Source organism: Aptenodytes patagonicus, unplaced genomic scaffold (genome assembly GCF_965638725.1).
Source record: "Aptenodytes patagonicus unplaced genomic scaffold, bAptPat1.pri.cur scaffold_77, whole genome shotgun sequence".
NCBI classification, from domain to species: domain Eukaryota; kingdom Metazoa; phylum Chordata; class Aves; order Sphenisciformes; family Spheniscidae; genus Aptenodytes; species Aptenodytes patagonicus.
Genome location: NW_027472026.1, coordinates 405,179 through 423,121, shown reverse-complemented (window position 1 = coordinate 423,121; position 17,943 = coordinate 405,179). Strand labels below are relative to the sequence as shown.

At 40.7% G+C, this 17,943-nt stretch overlaps 1 protein-coding gene across 23 annotated transcripts in view; it reads right to left on the bottom strand.

Moving 5' to 3' along the window:
- Positions 1–15,263: 15,263 nt before the first annotated feature.
- The window catches only part of SCRIB (scribble planar cell polarity protein), a 127,289-nt gene continuing 124,609 nt past the window's right edge, over positions 15,264–17,943 (bottom strand). For 22 of the 23 annotated variants that reach the window (XM_076363647.1, XM_076363655.1, XM_076363659.1 and 19 more), the window contains one exon: positions 15,264–17,599. In XM_076363647.1, the coding sequence (XP_076219762.1) occupies positions 17,439–17,599 (161 nt within the window). In that variant the 3' untranslated portion in view covers positions 15,264–17,438. The remainder of the gene's footprint in view (positions 17,600–17,943) is intronic. The other variant, XM_076363658.1, reaches the window with a different exon arrangement.

Here is a 17,943-nt window from a genome sequence, read left to right as displayed (position 1 = left end):
TCACTAGGTTTGGGACTTGAAAGGAGTTTTTCTTAGAGTGGGGACCTTGGCAGCTTTTTACTTTCCTCTCTAGGCTAGAGTATAGCTTTACCCCTAGGATTCTGTGAATATATTTCACCTAATTAATTCTCCTCTGTTGACAACACATGGGTCTTGTTCTCTGCTTGAGGCATCTGGGGGTGTAGTACCTGGAGAATGCAAAAGCTTGCAGGTCATTTGGTTCTAAGTACAGTTAACAAGGTGAAGTGAAATACAGAGTGCAAGACTACATTTTCACAGTTTCATAGACTGACTGGATTCTGTGGGAACACAAGTATGACTTGGACTATAATGTGAGGGGCAGAACGCATCAGGCATAGAATAGAAATCCTCAAATACTATTAGAATTATAGGCTTTTGTACTTTTTCAGTTTGGAGACAGTCATTTCTCTGAAAACTCTGACATTTCTGGTTGTGTCAGCAGGCTGCTAAATTGTTACTCAGGAAAGCTTCTAAAAGATGCATTGTATTTTGAATAGAAGCTCTAATTTTTTTTTTAGCACAGAAAATTCAGCACTTGATGGAGAATAAAAAGGGATATTATAAATTTAAATGAAGGAAGATTAGATATAGGAGCTAGTATGGAATTTTAGCAACTCTGTTCCTACTTTGGTACTGCTCCATCAGCCAGTTTTCTGCACTACAGTTGTTTTCTTTATATAAACCAGGTCAGATGGCCTTGTTTAGCATCCTTCCTGAAAGCAGTAACAGTCAAAAGAAAAACTGATTGTTTAAATGGCAAATGAAGCATTGGGTGTCTTATAGTTAGAGGAGGAAATTTCTGTACTTTCTTTTTCTTCACTTTAACTGAACTTTGTCTGCAAGATGAAATAAAGGAGTAAAATGAGATCAGCATTCTGCAGTAATTAAATATTGCAGTGAGTGCTTCAGATAAAATTGTTGGATATAGAATCATAGAATCATAGAATTGTTTAGGTTGGAAAAGACCTTTAAGATCATCAAGTCCGACTGTTAACCTAGCACTGCCAAGTCCACCAAAGAGATGATGAGATAATCATAAAGGAATATGGTTAAAACTGGCAATATAAGCCAGGCTGCTTGGCTGTCAGCCTAGTGTCTCTTTCTTTGTTGGAACTGATAGGACTGGTATTGAGTAGCACAGTGCAGCAAGATACCAAAGGGTGATAACCACATGGTGAAGGGGAGGAAGGAATTTATTGGGTTGCTTGAAGGAAAAGCAGGGAACTGTTCTAGGGAAGAGGGGAGTTCTTCAGAGTGGGGGAATGGGGTCATACAACTTAAACAGGGGCCAGGGTCAAGTGATTATTGTGCCACTCAAGAGGTACTATGATAAAATTCCAGAACTGTAAGGGGAAAAAACGTGATATTTCAGAAGAAGACTAGGGGTGAGCAAGCAGCTTTAAGTAACTTATGTTGTAACACTACACTGGAAAGTTTTCTTAAAATATTTTTTTATATTTGGATTTGCGATTTAGTGTGCCATCCCTTCCAAATTCTGGGGTAGAAATTATGCAGAATCTTCTTGGGGATAATAGGATTCTTGAATTTTTCTATACCTCCAGCAAGGTAATTCCATTTCCTATTACTCATTCCCATTAGCTGTCTTTCTTTTTTTATCCTCTTTTGAAAAGCTGAGGCAAAGAGTTTATTTCTTGAGTTACAGTTTGCAATGTATAGTAAGTTTGATTTTGAGGGAAGTTTTCACTTTGTGTTTGCTCTTTTTGACCTTCTATATGCATAGCTTGCTTTGAGCAGTTTCTTTTTAATTTCTTGTAAATTCTGCTATTTCCCAATAGCTTTCCTGAGAAATATTCATACAGTTTGTCCTGGTTTCAGCAGGGATAGAGTTAATTTCCTTCCTAGTAGCTGGTACAGTGCTGTGTTTTGGATTTAGGGTGAGAACAATGTTGATAACACACCAATGTTTTAGTTGTTGCTAGGTAGTGCTTACACTAGTCAAGGACTTTTCAGCTTCCCATGCTCTACCGACTGAGAAGGCTGGAGGTGCACAAGAAGCTGGGAGGGGGCACAGCCAGGACAGCTGACCGAAACTGGCCAAAGGGATATTCCATACCATGTGACGTCATGCTCAGCATATAAAGCTGGGGGAAGAAGAAGGAAGGGGGGGACGTTTGGAATGATGGCGTTTGTCTTCCCAAGTAACCGTTACGCGTGATGGAGCCCTGCTTTCCTGGAGATGGCTGAACACCTGCCTGCCGACGGGAAGTAGTGAATGAATTCCTTGTTTTGCTTTGCTTGCGTGTGTGGCTTTTGCTTTACCTATTAAACTGCCTTTATCTCAACCCATGAGTTTTCTCACTTTTACCCTTCCGATTCTCTCCCCCATCCCACCGGGGGGGGAGTGAGCGAGCGGCTGCGTGGTGCTTAGTTGCCGGCTGAGGTTAAACCACGACAAGTTACATTTAGAAATTAAGTTTGTACAGTTTTCGTGTTTGATTGGGGTACAGATTTGTGGTAGTTTTAGCATTTCTGTTTTGAAGAAGAGCTTCTTTGCTATTCAAGTCAGCTGGACTGAAGAACTCAGAGACAAAGTGCCTAATTTCCTTAGAGGCTTATTTATAGATTTTTTTAAAAATTTATTCTTTCATTTAATTTATATTGAGTGATTTGATTTATAATAACTAGAATTTACATATGAGAAATTATATAGGTTTGTAGGTAGAGGTCCTACCATTTATTAGACAAATTAATAGAAAGGGTAACTTTAAACATTTAAGGAGCTTTGAAACACTTACTATACTTTTAGCTTCCCACCCTACATTAGGATGGATGAACTCAGACCTTTGTCCTTGAGATTCTTGTTGTGTATATCCAAAATTTAATGCCTACTTGACTGTGGTAGATGTAGCAGAGAAAGGAAACTGTTTTTTCCATGAAGTTGAGTTGCAAATCTCCTCTTCTCCCCGTCCCCACCTCTTTCTATCCTGTTTCTCTTTGTTTATTGCTGTGGTTTCTGTTTTAGCATCATTGGGAAGTTAAAAAGAAAAATTTGCTACATCAGGGTGGAGCTAACCCAGATAAAGGTTTGCTAGAAAACGTGACAATTTATTTAATCATTTGTTAATTAAACAAAATGTTAGAAGAAATGTGACTGAAAGAATGAAATTAATGATCCTTAAAGCATTACTTTTACCTCTGTTTTTTGTCTTTCTTTCCTTATTTCTTTATGAGAGCCTGCTGCAATTTCCTAACCCCTGTCTCTGTGAACACTCTGTTACACAGTCTCCCTCTGAGAGGTATTGGAAGGAGCAGAGAAAGGGGAATATTATCATCCACTCCTGTCCCATTTCTCCCAAAAGAAGGTTCTGTAGTTCTCAGACTGCTTTGGCCAGATAACGATTACCCTGTCATTTACTTCAGTTTTTGCAAAATTAATGAGATGTTACTTTCCCATGGTTATGATGTGGATGAATTCATAATACTTGATAGTTGCTTAGATGAGGAAGCCAATACAGGCAAGCTTCTACGTGGGAAAGTCTATTGGTTACCTTGCTTGTGCCCTGGGAACATCAGTATCCACTAAAGACCATCTAAAACTCGTTTGTGGTTGGTTGTTGGTTTTTTTCTTCCAAAACAAGTGAAATTAAATAACTTTGACTCTTGTAAATGTTGTTTCTTCTCTGGGAAATGGCCAGAGGCATGTTTGCTTGCTTCTGCCTGTCCTCTCAGAGAGTGGAAAAATGGTTAATATGAAAAAAAGAATGCAAAGTTGTGCCAGACCACACTTGTTTCTACTGGCCTCATGCAGGGGCTCTGAAAATCACTTTTGCTATACCAAGAAATAAATCGTTCTCAGCTGGATATCATGGAGTGCAAGAATTGCTCATAAAGCAAAACCTAAGGGGACAAAGCAGCTCAGAGTCTCTAAGATCCAGAACTGTTGTTCTAATATGTATGCTAAGGAGGGGATTTGTTACCAAGATTTTTAAAAAATAAAGTGTAGATCTGTTGCTGTATTACAGCATTGCTCTAAGAAACCTCAATGGGAAAGACTTGGCTACAATATCAAAGGAGCTTGTATATCTAATTTATTTAGATTACCACTGATTGTGGTGATAGTGAGAGACCACTTTGTTAATAAAGCTTAAGAAATTGCTTCTGACAGAAGCACTGGGACTGTTGCTGTGCCCGAGTCAGTAACTGGTAGTAATTGTTGCTGTTACAATGTCCACTGACATTGGGTAATGTACTACCCTTCTGCCTTCCTTTTTGAATTTATGTATCTTTTTTTCTTGAAGCTATATGATGTATAAGTGGTTTCAGCTTAAGACACACAAATTCAGGTATCACCATGTGAGATGCATGTCTCCTACTATAGTCTAGAGCAATTTACAATCAGTGAATCAGAGATCAATTTTTGGTGTCATAATTAACTGAATTATGCTCAGACTTCTGTTACTTCTATTAATACGGCCTAAGCACACTTGCCCTACATTTTTGCTTTTCTTTAGCCAGTTGCTTTAATAAGTATGATGCCTTAGTTAACTGTCATAGGACATTTGTATTATATTGTCTACCTGGACTTCAGTAAGGCCTTTGACACAGTCTCCCACAAGATCCTCATGGCAAAGCTGATGAAGTATAGGCTAGAGGCATATAGAGTGAGGTGGATTGAAAACTGGCTGAATGGCCAGGCCCAGAGTGGAACGAAATCCAGTTGGAGGCCAGTAACTAGTGGTGTACCCCAGGGGCCAGTACTGGGCCCAGTCCTGTTCAACATCTTCATTGATGATCTGCAAGCTTGAAGACAACAGCAAACTGAGAGGAGTGGCTGGTACACCAGACTGTCATGCTGCCATCCAGAGGGACCTCAACAGGCTGGAGAAATGGGCCAACAGGAACCCCTTGCAGTTCAACAAGGGGAACTGTAAAGTCCTGCACCTGGGAAGGAATAACCTCATGCACCAGTATGTGCTGGAGAGCAACCAGCTGGAAAGCAGCTTTGCAGAAAAGGACCTTGAGCTACTGGTGGACACCAAGTTAATGTGAGGCAGCAACATGCCCTTGCTACAAAGAAGGTGAATGGTATCCTTGGCTGCATTAGGAGGAGTGTTGCCGGCAGGTTGAGGGAGGTGATCCTTCCCCTCTACTCAGCGCTGGTGAGGCCACACCTGGGGTGCTGTGTCCAGTTCTGGGCCCCTCAGTATGGGAAAGATATGGACATGCTGGAGAGAGTGCAGTGAAGGACCACAAGGATGATAAAGGGACTGGAGCACTTCACATACGAGGAAAGGCTGAGCGAGCTCCCTGCTCCTGATTTTTTTAGCTTTAGCTTCTTTTTTGCCTTTTTTTTTTTGGAAGACTACTGATTTGTAAATTTTCATTATTGCTTTATAACCGTTATTAATTTCCTGCCTCCTGACGATACTAGCTAATAATACCTATCATTTTACATGAGTATACAGAGAGATTTTTGTGATTTCTTCCATGCCTTCTCTCACGCAAGTTTTATTTTTGTTTTGATTTGGTGTGATACTAATCCAGTAGTTTTTCTCTAATACATTTTAAGGCATCCAATAAATTATTCTAAACAACTCACCATTACCTTTCTCTTTTTTTCTTTATGTATGCTTTTCCTCAGGTGGTTTTTTTTTTTTTAAGTGTTCATGACAAAAAGTTTCTCCCCTAAAGAAATTTTTTCCTAGTGATTAAAGTTTTGTATGTGTTGTGTAAAACCTTTCTGAACTAGTATGAGCCTTTCATCTGAAAATGTTTGGACTAAACCGTGTGTCTGTCCAAGCTATATTTCTATGCTAAACTAAGTCTTGACAGCTGGAGCACACCTTGGCCAAGGTAGGTGATATTCCATTTTTACTATAGCTTTCCTTAACTCAGCCTCTGCTGAATTCCATCCATTGAACTGTACGTGGCAGTTCATCTTTCTGTCAGTAGAGGTCATTCTGAGCCATATTTTTTTAATGTACATTTTTCAAGTCCTGAAACCTTCTGAATATTTCCATTCATGATCATTTAACCCTTCTCATTAAAATGTTACTACAGTAGTTCCCCTTTCCAACTGACAGACGTGTTCTGTTTGTAAATTCACATAAATTAAATTTGGGAACTCTTTGAATGGAAAATGAGTATGTTTTCCAGCTTCCTTCACCAAACTTCTACTGCTCGCATACATACTTGAGTCCATATTTCCATTATTGATGCTTTTCAGTCTTCTATTTTTATATTTGCTGCTCTTTAGCAAGTTGCTCTGATTAATTTTCCTGTAACTCTTCTTCATTCAGTTCTGTAAGTTCTTGAATATCTCTCTCGTCAAACTCAACATTTTGTGCAACATTTACTCTTTGAACTACATCATCCTCTCATTTCTCAAATCTTTAAAAATCATGAGTATAGTCTTTCCATAGTGCCTTCCAAGAATCATTCATTGTCTTGCTACTTATTAAGTCTCATGAAGCAAGAATTTTTTTCAAGGCATGTTGTGACTTTTCAAAACTTCACACACTACTGATTCATTTGATTTGTCATTTCTTTCAAATAATGTGTTTGTCATAAATAAAAGATTCTGAAATTAGCACTTTTGAGTGGTTCTAAAACTGAGTTAGCATTTGGTGGTAAGCACAACTTAAATGTTCAGAGGCAAATCACAGAGGTGAGCTGGTTTACTGAGAATCAGCAAGGTCGTAAGTGCGAGATTATCTGGGTGACTAGAGCAATTCAGTAACCAATCTTCTGTAATACTGGATGTTACTCATGCTTTTTTATCTGAACACTAGTGACCAGGTAACATAAGTAGGGTTAAATGTTTCAGCACCATCAGGTTTCTTGAGTGGTAAACTAGTAGGGGTTTACATTTGAAGTTGCCACATAAATTGCCACATAATATTAAAATGGGATGGTTTTTCATGACCTCAGATTTGGGAGCTTGCTTCTCCAGAGCAGTAGCTTTTGATGGTATGTGTTTTCTGAGTTGTGTATCTTCCATTCTGAACACATGTTGCAATGCGTTGCCTCTGACACCTCTTTGACCTGCTTGGCAAAGCATCTGCAGCCTTATGATCAATACTCATTCCTCCGTAAACTCCCTTATAAAGAGATTGGGTTTTTGGTTTTTAATTTTCATAGCCATCCTTGATTGGTTTGAAAATCCTTGACTGTTGAATATTCACCTTATTCTTGAAATAGATATTTATAAATTTTCATTGTTTTTTTGCAAGGTAATACTGGAACTTAATGCATGGAATTCAGCTTTTTGTGCTCTCTGAGAGCATTTTTCAAAGGATTCCATATGTGGCCAGTTATCTTCAAGGATAGATCATTTGGGTTTTACACATGTTTTTTAATATGATTTGTTGTTATGGTATACTGAACTTACGTTACATTCTTTCACATTAAACATGACCAAGGGCTGTTGCCATTGCACAGTTCACCAGTCTTTGCACTATTTCTGACTTTGTTTCTTATGATAATAACTTTCATGGGTTTTTATTAGTATTGTCTGTTGGGATTGATCATTATTTTGTGATGCCAGTGCTATTTTCAGGGACACTCTATGCTGAAATACTGCAAAGTAAGACTAATCTCCTGGAAGATACATATGCAATTCAAACACTCTGTGTCTACCAGCAAGTTCACATTTTAGCCACCGTCCCTTTTGCACTGTCATTGAAGTATACAATACATGCTGTCACAGAACCATAGGACACATTCTGCTTTAAAAACAACCAACCATACAAAAAAACACTTTAACATAGACCTGGAAGTAGAAATTTCATTGCAAATTTAGATAAATTATATAGACAAATATCTCTGTCTTAGAAGAAAATGCAGTAATTAATCAAACACCTGTCTCATACAGCGGTGCAATAAACTAAAAGAAAACAAGATTGTATTTACACCGCCTCTGCTGGGAAGTGTTTCATCTGCAAACAGCTGCCTAGGCCACTGGCCAGAGACTGCGCTAACTTGAACAGGACATGAGACAGTACTGGACATGATGTGAGAAATTGCTGGACATAACAGATAACAATGTGAGAAGCTGACAAAAGTTGCAAATAGTGCTGGGAGGGGTAGCTGGACTTCACAGGTAGTTAAGGGAAAATTATGTGAGGAACAGAGGAATGCTGCAAATAACTGGAGCACCTTTTGGAGTCTTGCTAGGCCAAAAGTCCTTAGGTCACCATATCAGTAATACCATATAAAGGTATGGTAAGTAGGTAATCTTACCAGAAGTACCAGATCTAGATATGAATGTAGCAAAACTGGGACCAAAGGAGAAGTAATTAGAGGCTGGTTGTTCTTCTGGGAGGAGACCAAAATGAAGAAAAGGAGGGATGGGCAGAGAAAAGGATGGTCAAGAAATGGTGAAGAGGATCATAAGATATGCAAATAATGTAATCAAGGCCATTCAGGGGTACCCATCAGGCAGCCCTGCATTTGGTCACTGCAGCAGGACAATAGACCAAACCTGTTTTTCTGACCACGTGTCAAATCTGCTTTTGTAATCAGGAAGACTAGGGAGAGCGGGTAGTGTATAACTTGGCTAGCAAGGGAACACCTGGGATGGATGGATGGATCAAGCATGCTGGTACCACCATGTCCGTGCTCATTCTAGGACTAGATGACATTAACATCTTCCTAACTTCCTTAGAAAAACCCCACCAGGATGAAATGTCATAGAAATAGTATCCCAAAACTAACTATTCTGTCATTGGAGTGTAGTGCTTGGTATCATAAATACCAGTGATACCTACCGATGCCGGACTTTAACAGATTTTTTTTTCATTGAGCATAATGATTCTTTCTGCTTTTAGGTCCGAGTTTTCCTGAATAAACACAGTGAAAACTTAAATTGTTTCTTTTGGTGAGCATTATCTTGCATTTATATTTGTAAAATTCTGTCTGCCAGCATGCTATTTCATACTCATGTTGGGTTATAGTCCATAGTTCTTCAAGCTCTGTTGCCTGCAGAATTCATCTGCCCAAAAAAGGCAGCACTAACATTACCATGTGCCTTCTGCCACATCCTGGTGTGGAGAGGGAGAGAGAGGGGCAGCTGCAAGAGCCCGAGTGCAATATGGTGTTGCAATATTGTTCATAGTTTAGCCTGATTGTTACTGTTTTGTATGGAATACAGAATTCTAGTTTCTGCATGGAGTGATGTAATCAGGAGGTGGATGATGTGCTACTGAAGATGTTGGAGACAAAATCCATTTGAGTAGACAGTGAGTTTGAAGTCATTATATCCGTATATGGTGAGAACTCCCATCAAGCTTGCATCAAGCAGAAAGGTCGCAATACTACTAATATAGAAAATAAGAGACCTCTGGGATGGACCAAAAAAAAAAAAACAAACCCAAAACAACAATCTCTGACAGCCTACCTTCCAAGCAGCCACGATAAGGAAGACGTTTTGTGTACCATAGTAGACGAGGTGGGGGAAAAGATCTATCATTTATAAGAGTAATTGTTCTATTATTGATTTCTTATATGTATGAAATTTGAGATAAGATTACATGTTCATGTATGAAACAGCTATAGGCTGTTTTAGAGGCTCCATCCTATAGCAGTATATTATTACAGTCTGATGTTTTGCTAGTGCTATCTCAGATAAGATACAGATACTAATGATATGAACACTTATTTATAGACAGCTTTCAGTTCAAAGTGAAATAGGTTGATTTAAACTAATGCTTTACTTATAGCCTTATTATAGCCTTGCTTGGTTTTGGTACAAGATGCAAAATTAGGTTGTGCTTTTGTTACCATGCAGCCTAAAAAGAAAAGTAGAGGAAAAAAAGATGGGGAATGAGCTTGGGGTGGGGGCAGGTGTTGTCTGACTGCAGAAAATAAGGAATTGGCCCTTTATGGTGGAGAAGGGGACATTTACTTGCTCTTACCAGAAAGGGCTGCATCTTTATGATGCCAGGTCTCCATTAGTCAGGAAGGCTGTTTGGGGCCTGTTACAGACTTTGGTACAGGACACTTTATTTCTGGTTAGGTGGGTAGTTCATTTTTTCTTAGCAAGACAATATCTGCTTTTTGTCCACATGCAGTCGGCCATTGATTATTATCCATTTGGACAAGCTGCAGCTTTCCTGTGGTGTCAAGACACAATTTACCGGAACACACTATATTCAAAGAGCATTGACCTGGAAGCCAGTAAAGTGGCTTTGCCTAGGGCCCTGAGATGGGCAAGCTAAACTACAGTGGTAGAGTGGCAGTGCCTGCTATAGCACAGTGGAGGTCTTACAATGCTCTATCTTCAGGATCTTTCACTACTTCATCTACGACGTATGTCACTAATGTCATCTGTAAACATAGAGTCAACTAAAAACACAAGTAGCAGTAGCGAAAGTGGTACTGAGTTAAAACTACAGATTCGTCTAGTCCGGCATGTTGTCTCCAGAAGCAGCTGGTGGCAGGTAGGCAAGACTGAAAAACAGCATTCTCCATCCTCTGGTTATCCTAAGTATTTCCAAGTTGCAGGTTTCTCAGAGCTGATTACACATGGGTAAATTTGTTGTGATCTGCAGCTTCCATGATAGCACCTTATATCTGTTAGTAGATAGTCCTTGAAGAGAATCCTGTAGGTATTCAAGACACCTGTCTACCATTATATATGGAGGGAAATACAGGGAAGGAGCACAAGAATTCCATCCCTCACCTTGTTTACCAATACCAGACAGGACTTAATCCTGAAACCAAGAAAGCTTGCATTTAGCAAGACCTGAGGGACAGGCTTCTGGGTAAGAGATTGGGCACAAAGTATCTCATGAATAAAAAAAAAATGCAGCCTTAGTCCATGCTTAGCACTAAGATTCCTTCCCATCTGCTCGAGTTATCCCTTGTGTAGAATTTCTTCTTTTTTCCCCCTGCTCGTTAGAGGTGAGGATTCAGGATTTGTAGTTATCCCAAATTTCAAGTGGCTTTAAAGTTCCAAATTACTTGTCTCCATCTCTACTTATGTATACTTATTTGAAAGTTAGATTTTAGAGCTAGGCTCTTGATGGCTAAGATTTCATTACTATGCCTTGCATAATTGTAGGGTTGTGGTTTGGGTTTTTTTTCCCCGTTTCTGGGGAAAATTAGTTTGAATATATGGTCTACATAAATGCCATAAATTACTCTTGCTGGGACTACCCTTTGTAGAAGGGCGCTGTTATCTTTACTGCTGTTGACTTACAGTCTGATTCATTACCAGCTTTCTATAGAAGGTCTCTGTAACATGTTATTCAATTAGATAATACTGTAGATTTCATCAGATCAGTCCAGAGTAGTAATGCTCTGCTTTGTTTGGACAGGTTTAGGACAGTAGCTCTTCCCCATACTGTCTGATCTTGATCTTGCTGGGCTTAAATTGTTGCATAGATTTTCCGTGATTACTGTCTCTTAAGAACAGAGTCCCTTTTAAACTTGGATTAGTTCTTCGTCTCAGTAGCTTTCTATTAGGCTTTCTGTTTCTAATGTGTTATAAAAGCTGTACTACCCGTAGGACCATTTGTTAAAGGGAAGCTGAATTCTGTGGGCTTGAGTGCCCATTCTGCTAGAACCAGCTTGTTCTGTGGTCCTCTGAGCCTGTCTCCAGACAGCAGCAAGGCTGAAAGCGTATCCTCAGTGTACACACAGCCAAACACCAGCAGAGAAACACAGATAGGAGTACCTTTCCAGGCATCACATACTCATAAGCAATAGCCACATAGGCAAGAACAATACAAATGGCCTGTTCACACAAGACCAGCCCTTTTTATCCCCCCTGTCCCCGCTTTCCATTTTCCCATTCTTGCTTGATATACCTTGAGCCCTCCCTTTCTCCACCTTTGACCCTTCCCCAGACAGTCCATGATAAGTTTTACATAGTCCTACAATGCTTCTCAAGTATAATCATCATTGTCATCTCCTCCTCCTCCTTCTTCTTCCTCTGTGTATCTGGGTGTTTATTACCTTACTTCATGTCCTAGTCTTTCATGCTGAAACATGCCCTTAACCAGATAGTGTCACAAACCAGATAGCATCCCACTCTACATACCTGTGCCACATTAAACAAGTTGCTTTTTAAAATTTTTTATATGCATCGCTGTGTTTTTTATTTAGCTTGCTGTAGTTCCTTCCCGTTGCTGTCTTCTATATTTCAATATAATTTGCTCCTTTCCATTTGCTTTTAACAAGATATGGTGGTCAGCTCTGCAGTAATCTCCAGTAAAACTACAGTGCACAAAAATCAGTATTATGTAGAGCAGGTTTTACTTCATGTCTTGCAAGTTTGCACCTAGAGCTATGTCCCAATATGACATTAACTTCCCCTCTACACTCCCAGTAGCATGTCTTTGATTCACTGTTGCTACACAATGCATTTAGCTGCAAGCTTCTTTCTTGCAAACCTTCTACCTAGCCAGTTGTATTCTATTCTGTATTTGTGCAGCCTTGAAGATCTTTGCATTGTCCCTATAAAATTGAACTGGTTTTTTTTGTTCCTATTTATAGTAAAATCTCCAAACTAGATAAATTTCCTAAGTTAATGAAGACATAAGAGCATCCTCCCAGCACACCTAAAAACCAAGGGAAGATACAAAGTTCTGAAAAATATTCTTTGGTTGTCTTACTCAGTCTTTATTCCAATAGCAACATCTTACCAGAGATGGTTGTGTGCTAGCTCTGTGGATACCTTGAGTAGCTATCATAAATCAGACACTCTTGCATGAACACCTTTTCCAGACCTTCATCTAGTAGAGCATTTGGAATTAGGCCCTACTCCCTTGCTTCTCATCAGCAGGTTCGTCATATAAGAAGCGAAGCAGCTAGACAGATTTTCTAGTTCTGAAACTCTTCTGAATATGCTTGCTGTTAAGACTTCTGGGCCACCTTCCATCACAGCAATCATCTCTATCCTCCTGTCCATACCCTAACTGGAAATGGGGCCTCTAACATGGACCCTTTGGGGAAATCTCAATTGCAGATAAATGGGTGTAGATTCCCCCCCCTGCAAGGTATATGCAATGGCTGGGTATGTTATGGGAGGCTTTCAGGCTGGCATTTTTATGAGATCTGTATGTTACTATGTGCTTTTATCTGAGAAAAATTATGCTAATGACCTGCTTCAATTCTTACAAGGATGCTGATGATGTTTATGAGAATGTGTTTACTTTTATCTCAAGTGGTAACTATTGCATATGTCCTAATCATGGCTCAGTTGTGTTAGGTAACATATAAGCACAAAGTAGTAAACCTGGCCCAAGAAAACTACAGTCTAAGTGGGGAGAAAAAAAATACATTAAAACAAGATTTTTTCAAAAATTTATTTTATAGGAGAGGACCTGTGAAATATATTGTTTTGAGTCTGTGTACGTCTACACTTTACACTCTTGAACCCTTCAACCTGAACTAAGAAAAGACTGTTCCTGTGGTACCATGTGACATGCCAAGGTCCCTTTTCCATCTGTACCAGCAAGTCAACAGTTGCAAAGGATGGAGAATGAGGCCAAGGTCTAGCATGACACTGTCTCTAGAAAAAGGAATTCAGCCCTCTTCCCACTGAGGCTGCTTTTCTTCCTCTGTGCTGGCACATCTTGGTGGCCATCCATTGATCCAGTCTACGGAAAACTTGTTTGGGTTACATGAAGTGTGTTAGGTTTTTTTACCAGTTAAACTATATTTTTAAAAACTTTAATCATGTAAACAAAATAGCTTTTTTTTTTTTTTTAGGCAGAGCCAAGTAAAGAAAGCCAAGAGGCTTAAGATCTTGCTGATATCACTGTTTCATATTACATCAGCTGACAAGCAGGGCTCAGGCTGTGCATCGCTTCCAGGCTACTACTGTAACAGCCACCTACTGACTTATGTGTCCAGGTCTTCCTTCATACACACACACAGAGACACAAACACACTCCCCCACACAACCCTGGCAGTTAGTCAAATGGAGCCAAAGCCTTAGGGTTGGTGCTCCATGAACTCACTCACATGCATGAGGCAACGGGCTGGAGAAGCAAGCACTGCAGAGCTCAGCAGTGGCAGAAAGGACTGGTCCTCACTGCCGCAGACAGCAGCATCAGATCGGGCAGCCTTTACTGACTTGTCCTGGTTTCGGCTGGGATAGAGTTAATTTTCTTCCTAGTGGCTGGTATAGTGCTGTGTTTTGGATTCAGTATGAGAATAATGTCGATAACACACTGATGTTTTAGTTGTTGCTAAGCAGTGCTTACACTAGTCAAGGACTTTTCAGCTTCTCATGCCCTGCCAGCAAGAAGCTGGGAAGGGGGCACAGCCAGGACAGCTGACCCAAACTGGCCAAAGGGATATTCCATACGATGTGACATCATGCTCAGTATATAAACTGGGGGGAGGTAGCCAGGGGGCAGTGAGCACTGCTCAGGAACTGGCTGGGCATCGGTCTGCGGGTGGTAAGCAATTGCATTGTGCATCACTTATTTTGTATATTCTTTTATCATTATTGTTATTATTTTCCCTTCCTTTTCTGTCCTATTAAACTGTCTTTATCTCAACGCATGAATTTTACTTTTTTTTTTTCCCCCTGATTCTCTCCCCCATCCCACTGGGGAGGGGGAGTAAGCAAACAGCTGTGTGGTGTTTAGCTGCCTGCTGGATTAAACCACACTGACAGAGACCCAGGCACAAAGTGCGCAGGCACCACAACACATAGGTACATTTTGTGCCTAATCAACCCCTTGTATGGATGGAATTAGAGTCTCTCTGCAGTTAGCATTGATACTTGTCTTAAAGGTTGTAACACCGAACAACACATTATAGCTTTTTTTCTTATTCCTGAATTTACCTCCTTCTTGTATGCCATTAAGCAGGATGCTGTGTCAGTGATGAATGTGATAACTAAACCACTGTATCCTACACGTATCATCTCACCTGTTTGTCCCCAGTTCCTTTCCCCACTACTACAGCTTCTCTGGAGCAGAAACCTCTACTCCCCTCCCACCCCGCCAAGAGTGAATCTGCTACTTCCAAAATAAGGAGTGCCTTTCAAACTACATAAAGATGGAGCTGATAGTTGCTGGTTTAGGTTCTCTTCCTCCCCTTTCAGCATAGATGCCAGTTTTCTACCAAATTTACATGAGTAGCATGTGCTCATCTTGATATTCCTGCAGTTGGCATTGATTTAGGTGATCATTAATTTCTGCACACAAAAGCAGGAAAATCAGTAGTATGTTTGCTAGATTATAGGGTGACTAATAATAAGAACCAAAGTGTTAATGTAGAAATTGCAGACTTCACGCAGGGCAAACCACATTAACTAAAGCTTCTAAAATGTAAAGTAAACTTTATTATCCTTGAACCACAAAATAGATTTCTTTGGTTGTACAAATTTCACTAGTTACAGTCTTGATGCGCTAATTTTCCCTCAGAGTCTCTCAGGAGAGAATGGGAGAGAACCCAGAGCCTGGCACCAGGTACCGCAAAGGGAAAGAAAAAAAGAATCACAAGTTAGTCACCAAAACCAATCCAGGATAGTTTCCAAAATTGCTCTTGTTAAAAAGCAAATGCTAAAATTAGATTTAAAAAGGAAAAGCTCAAATTGCTGATGATGGAAGCAGCCATAGCTGCAGTTTGATATTATCAGAGTTCCCCCTTCAAAGCTCTGTAAAATTAAAACATACGAAGTCAGTTAAAATGATCCACTGAATTTTGGCATGAAGGGAGATTCTTGACTAAAAGAAACTGCATCCAGTTCTTTCATTCAGCAAATATACAAGCAGAAGTGCCTGTCACTCCCAAGCCACTTCGAGTCACTGAAAGGCTTAAGGTCCAACTCTGGTCTTACTGCTGGAGGGGTTCAGCAGAGAGCACCAATGTATCAGGGTACAGATCAGATTACTGCCAAGCTCAGATGCCTTTCTCCCTATTAGAGGCATTTTAAAAAAAAAAAAAAAAAAAAAAAAAGGGACGTTTTACTTCAGCAGTGGACAGCAGAGGCTGATTTCAGAGCTATAAGCAGCATCTGTCTCCTCCACAGCTGCAGAGCTCACTTGATACAGAATCTGTTCACAGCCCTTGTTCCACTCATGGAAACCAGGAATCACACCCCTGCTCCTTTTTCATTTTTTTCCTCTTGCATGGGCAAGCATGTATTTTCCCTGTTCTACATGGAAAGGGGCCTGAAGCCAACAAGTTGGCAAAAAGTAGAATTGTGTAGTTATTGCAAGGCATAGGCCAGACCCATCCTACTTCATTGTGCTCCCTGCCTGGCAGGTGCTCCTTGAGAGCCCCACACTGGGCACCCCCATAACATCACATTTCATTTCACAGCTGCAGGCAACATAGTGGACTGACCCACTAGTATCCTCCTACCTGTAAGACCCCATTACTCCTAACCTGACCCCAGCAACGCCACTTCCTACCCTTCCCCATTTCCTGAATCCTAACCCCCTATCTTATCTGCTGTTTACACCTCCTATCTCTGCCACCGTATGCTAATCCCCAACTATTCTGCTCTCTATTGCTGTCACACATGCACACTGCTATACTCTTGCTACAGCTGTTTGGCTCCTTTCTCATTTCTGACCCAGTTCACCAATTCAGTCATGGTGCTGACAGAAGACAGATACCTGGCCTCCTCTGACACTCAGTACAGCGTGCTTGTAGAGTGGTTCACACTGCATGCACGAGATACACACAATTACGTGTACATCTAGGTAGGTACCTGTCTCCCAGAATAGCACAAAACACTGGCAGGAGCAGTTTCCTACACAGGATAGATTGCTGCGCTCACAGAGGCAAGTGGCACAGAGCTGGCACAGGCTCCTGCTTATTCAGTTGTCTTTGCTTGAGCACATAGGTGTCAGTGTCAGAGGGAGGCACTTCACTGAAATTCCTTTATTTTTCTTTTCTTTTTTTTTTCTTTTTTTCTTTTTTTGCCTCCAAGCTACCCATTTCCACATACTCCCAAAAGAAAGTGAGGTGACGCGGTGCGGGAGGTGGAAGGAGATGCTTTTTGGCAAAAGACTGGAAATTAAATAGGAGCAAAGGCAGGCTGGACCTTCCTTCTAATTCATACCAGAGTAGAAGCTCCCATATTAACCACTAAAAAATCCAAGTTGAGGAAATAACAGCTGGAGCCCAACGCAGTCTCACACTCATATGTTCTCCCTGTCCTACCCTTCCCCCACACACAATATTTACAGGCTAACAAGCTGCAGCTGCCCACTGTCCTACCCACACCTCCTCTCAATTTGCCATCAATAAGTCTAGTGTTGTCCCATTTTGTTTAGGACATGCCCCAGTGCATTATTGGGTGAGAAAAGAGGGCGGTTCACAGCCTTAAAGGAAGTTAGTTGACCACAATGCTCCCTGGGGTGCTCAGTTCCCATCCAGAGTCCAGGAGGCAGCAGTGTGGGCAGTCCAGTGCTGTCCCTGGAGCACAGGAAGCTCAAAAGCCCTGTGCTGGGCTATTCCATCGCCCAGGTGCATCAGATCTTCTACGTAGGGACAGCAGCCTCCAAACTGCGCCGGCTGTGTCGGAGTTTGCGTTTGCTGCTGTACAAGGCCATTTCTTCAAGTGCTGATGAAGTAGGTGTTGATGAATCACGTGTTACTAACATTTCCTCTTCCTCTGGCTGCCCATCCTGCTCCTGGGGAACTGTGTAGACAAGAAAAGTTAGTTTTAAGAGAAAGTGCAAGATTAAGTGTATAGCTGATACAGTTAACATAGACATAAGGGTATACCCAGGTGCTGAATTTGAGACAGCACTGAAGTCTTAGTGATTTACAGTAATCCCGTGCCCAGAACTTTTAGGTGATCTGTAGCTCATGTACTGGCTACTGTGGATTCTGGGAAGGAAGTCACATGCGTGAGAAGACACCTGCCCCTAACACCTGTGATTCACTGAAAATTATTGGAAGTGCCAAGCCTTACGAAAAATCAAGTATACTGAAAAGACTCAGGTGTATGCTAGTGCTCCAAGCATTTCACTAGTTTCAATA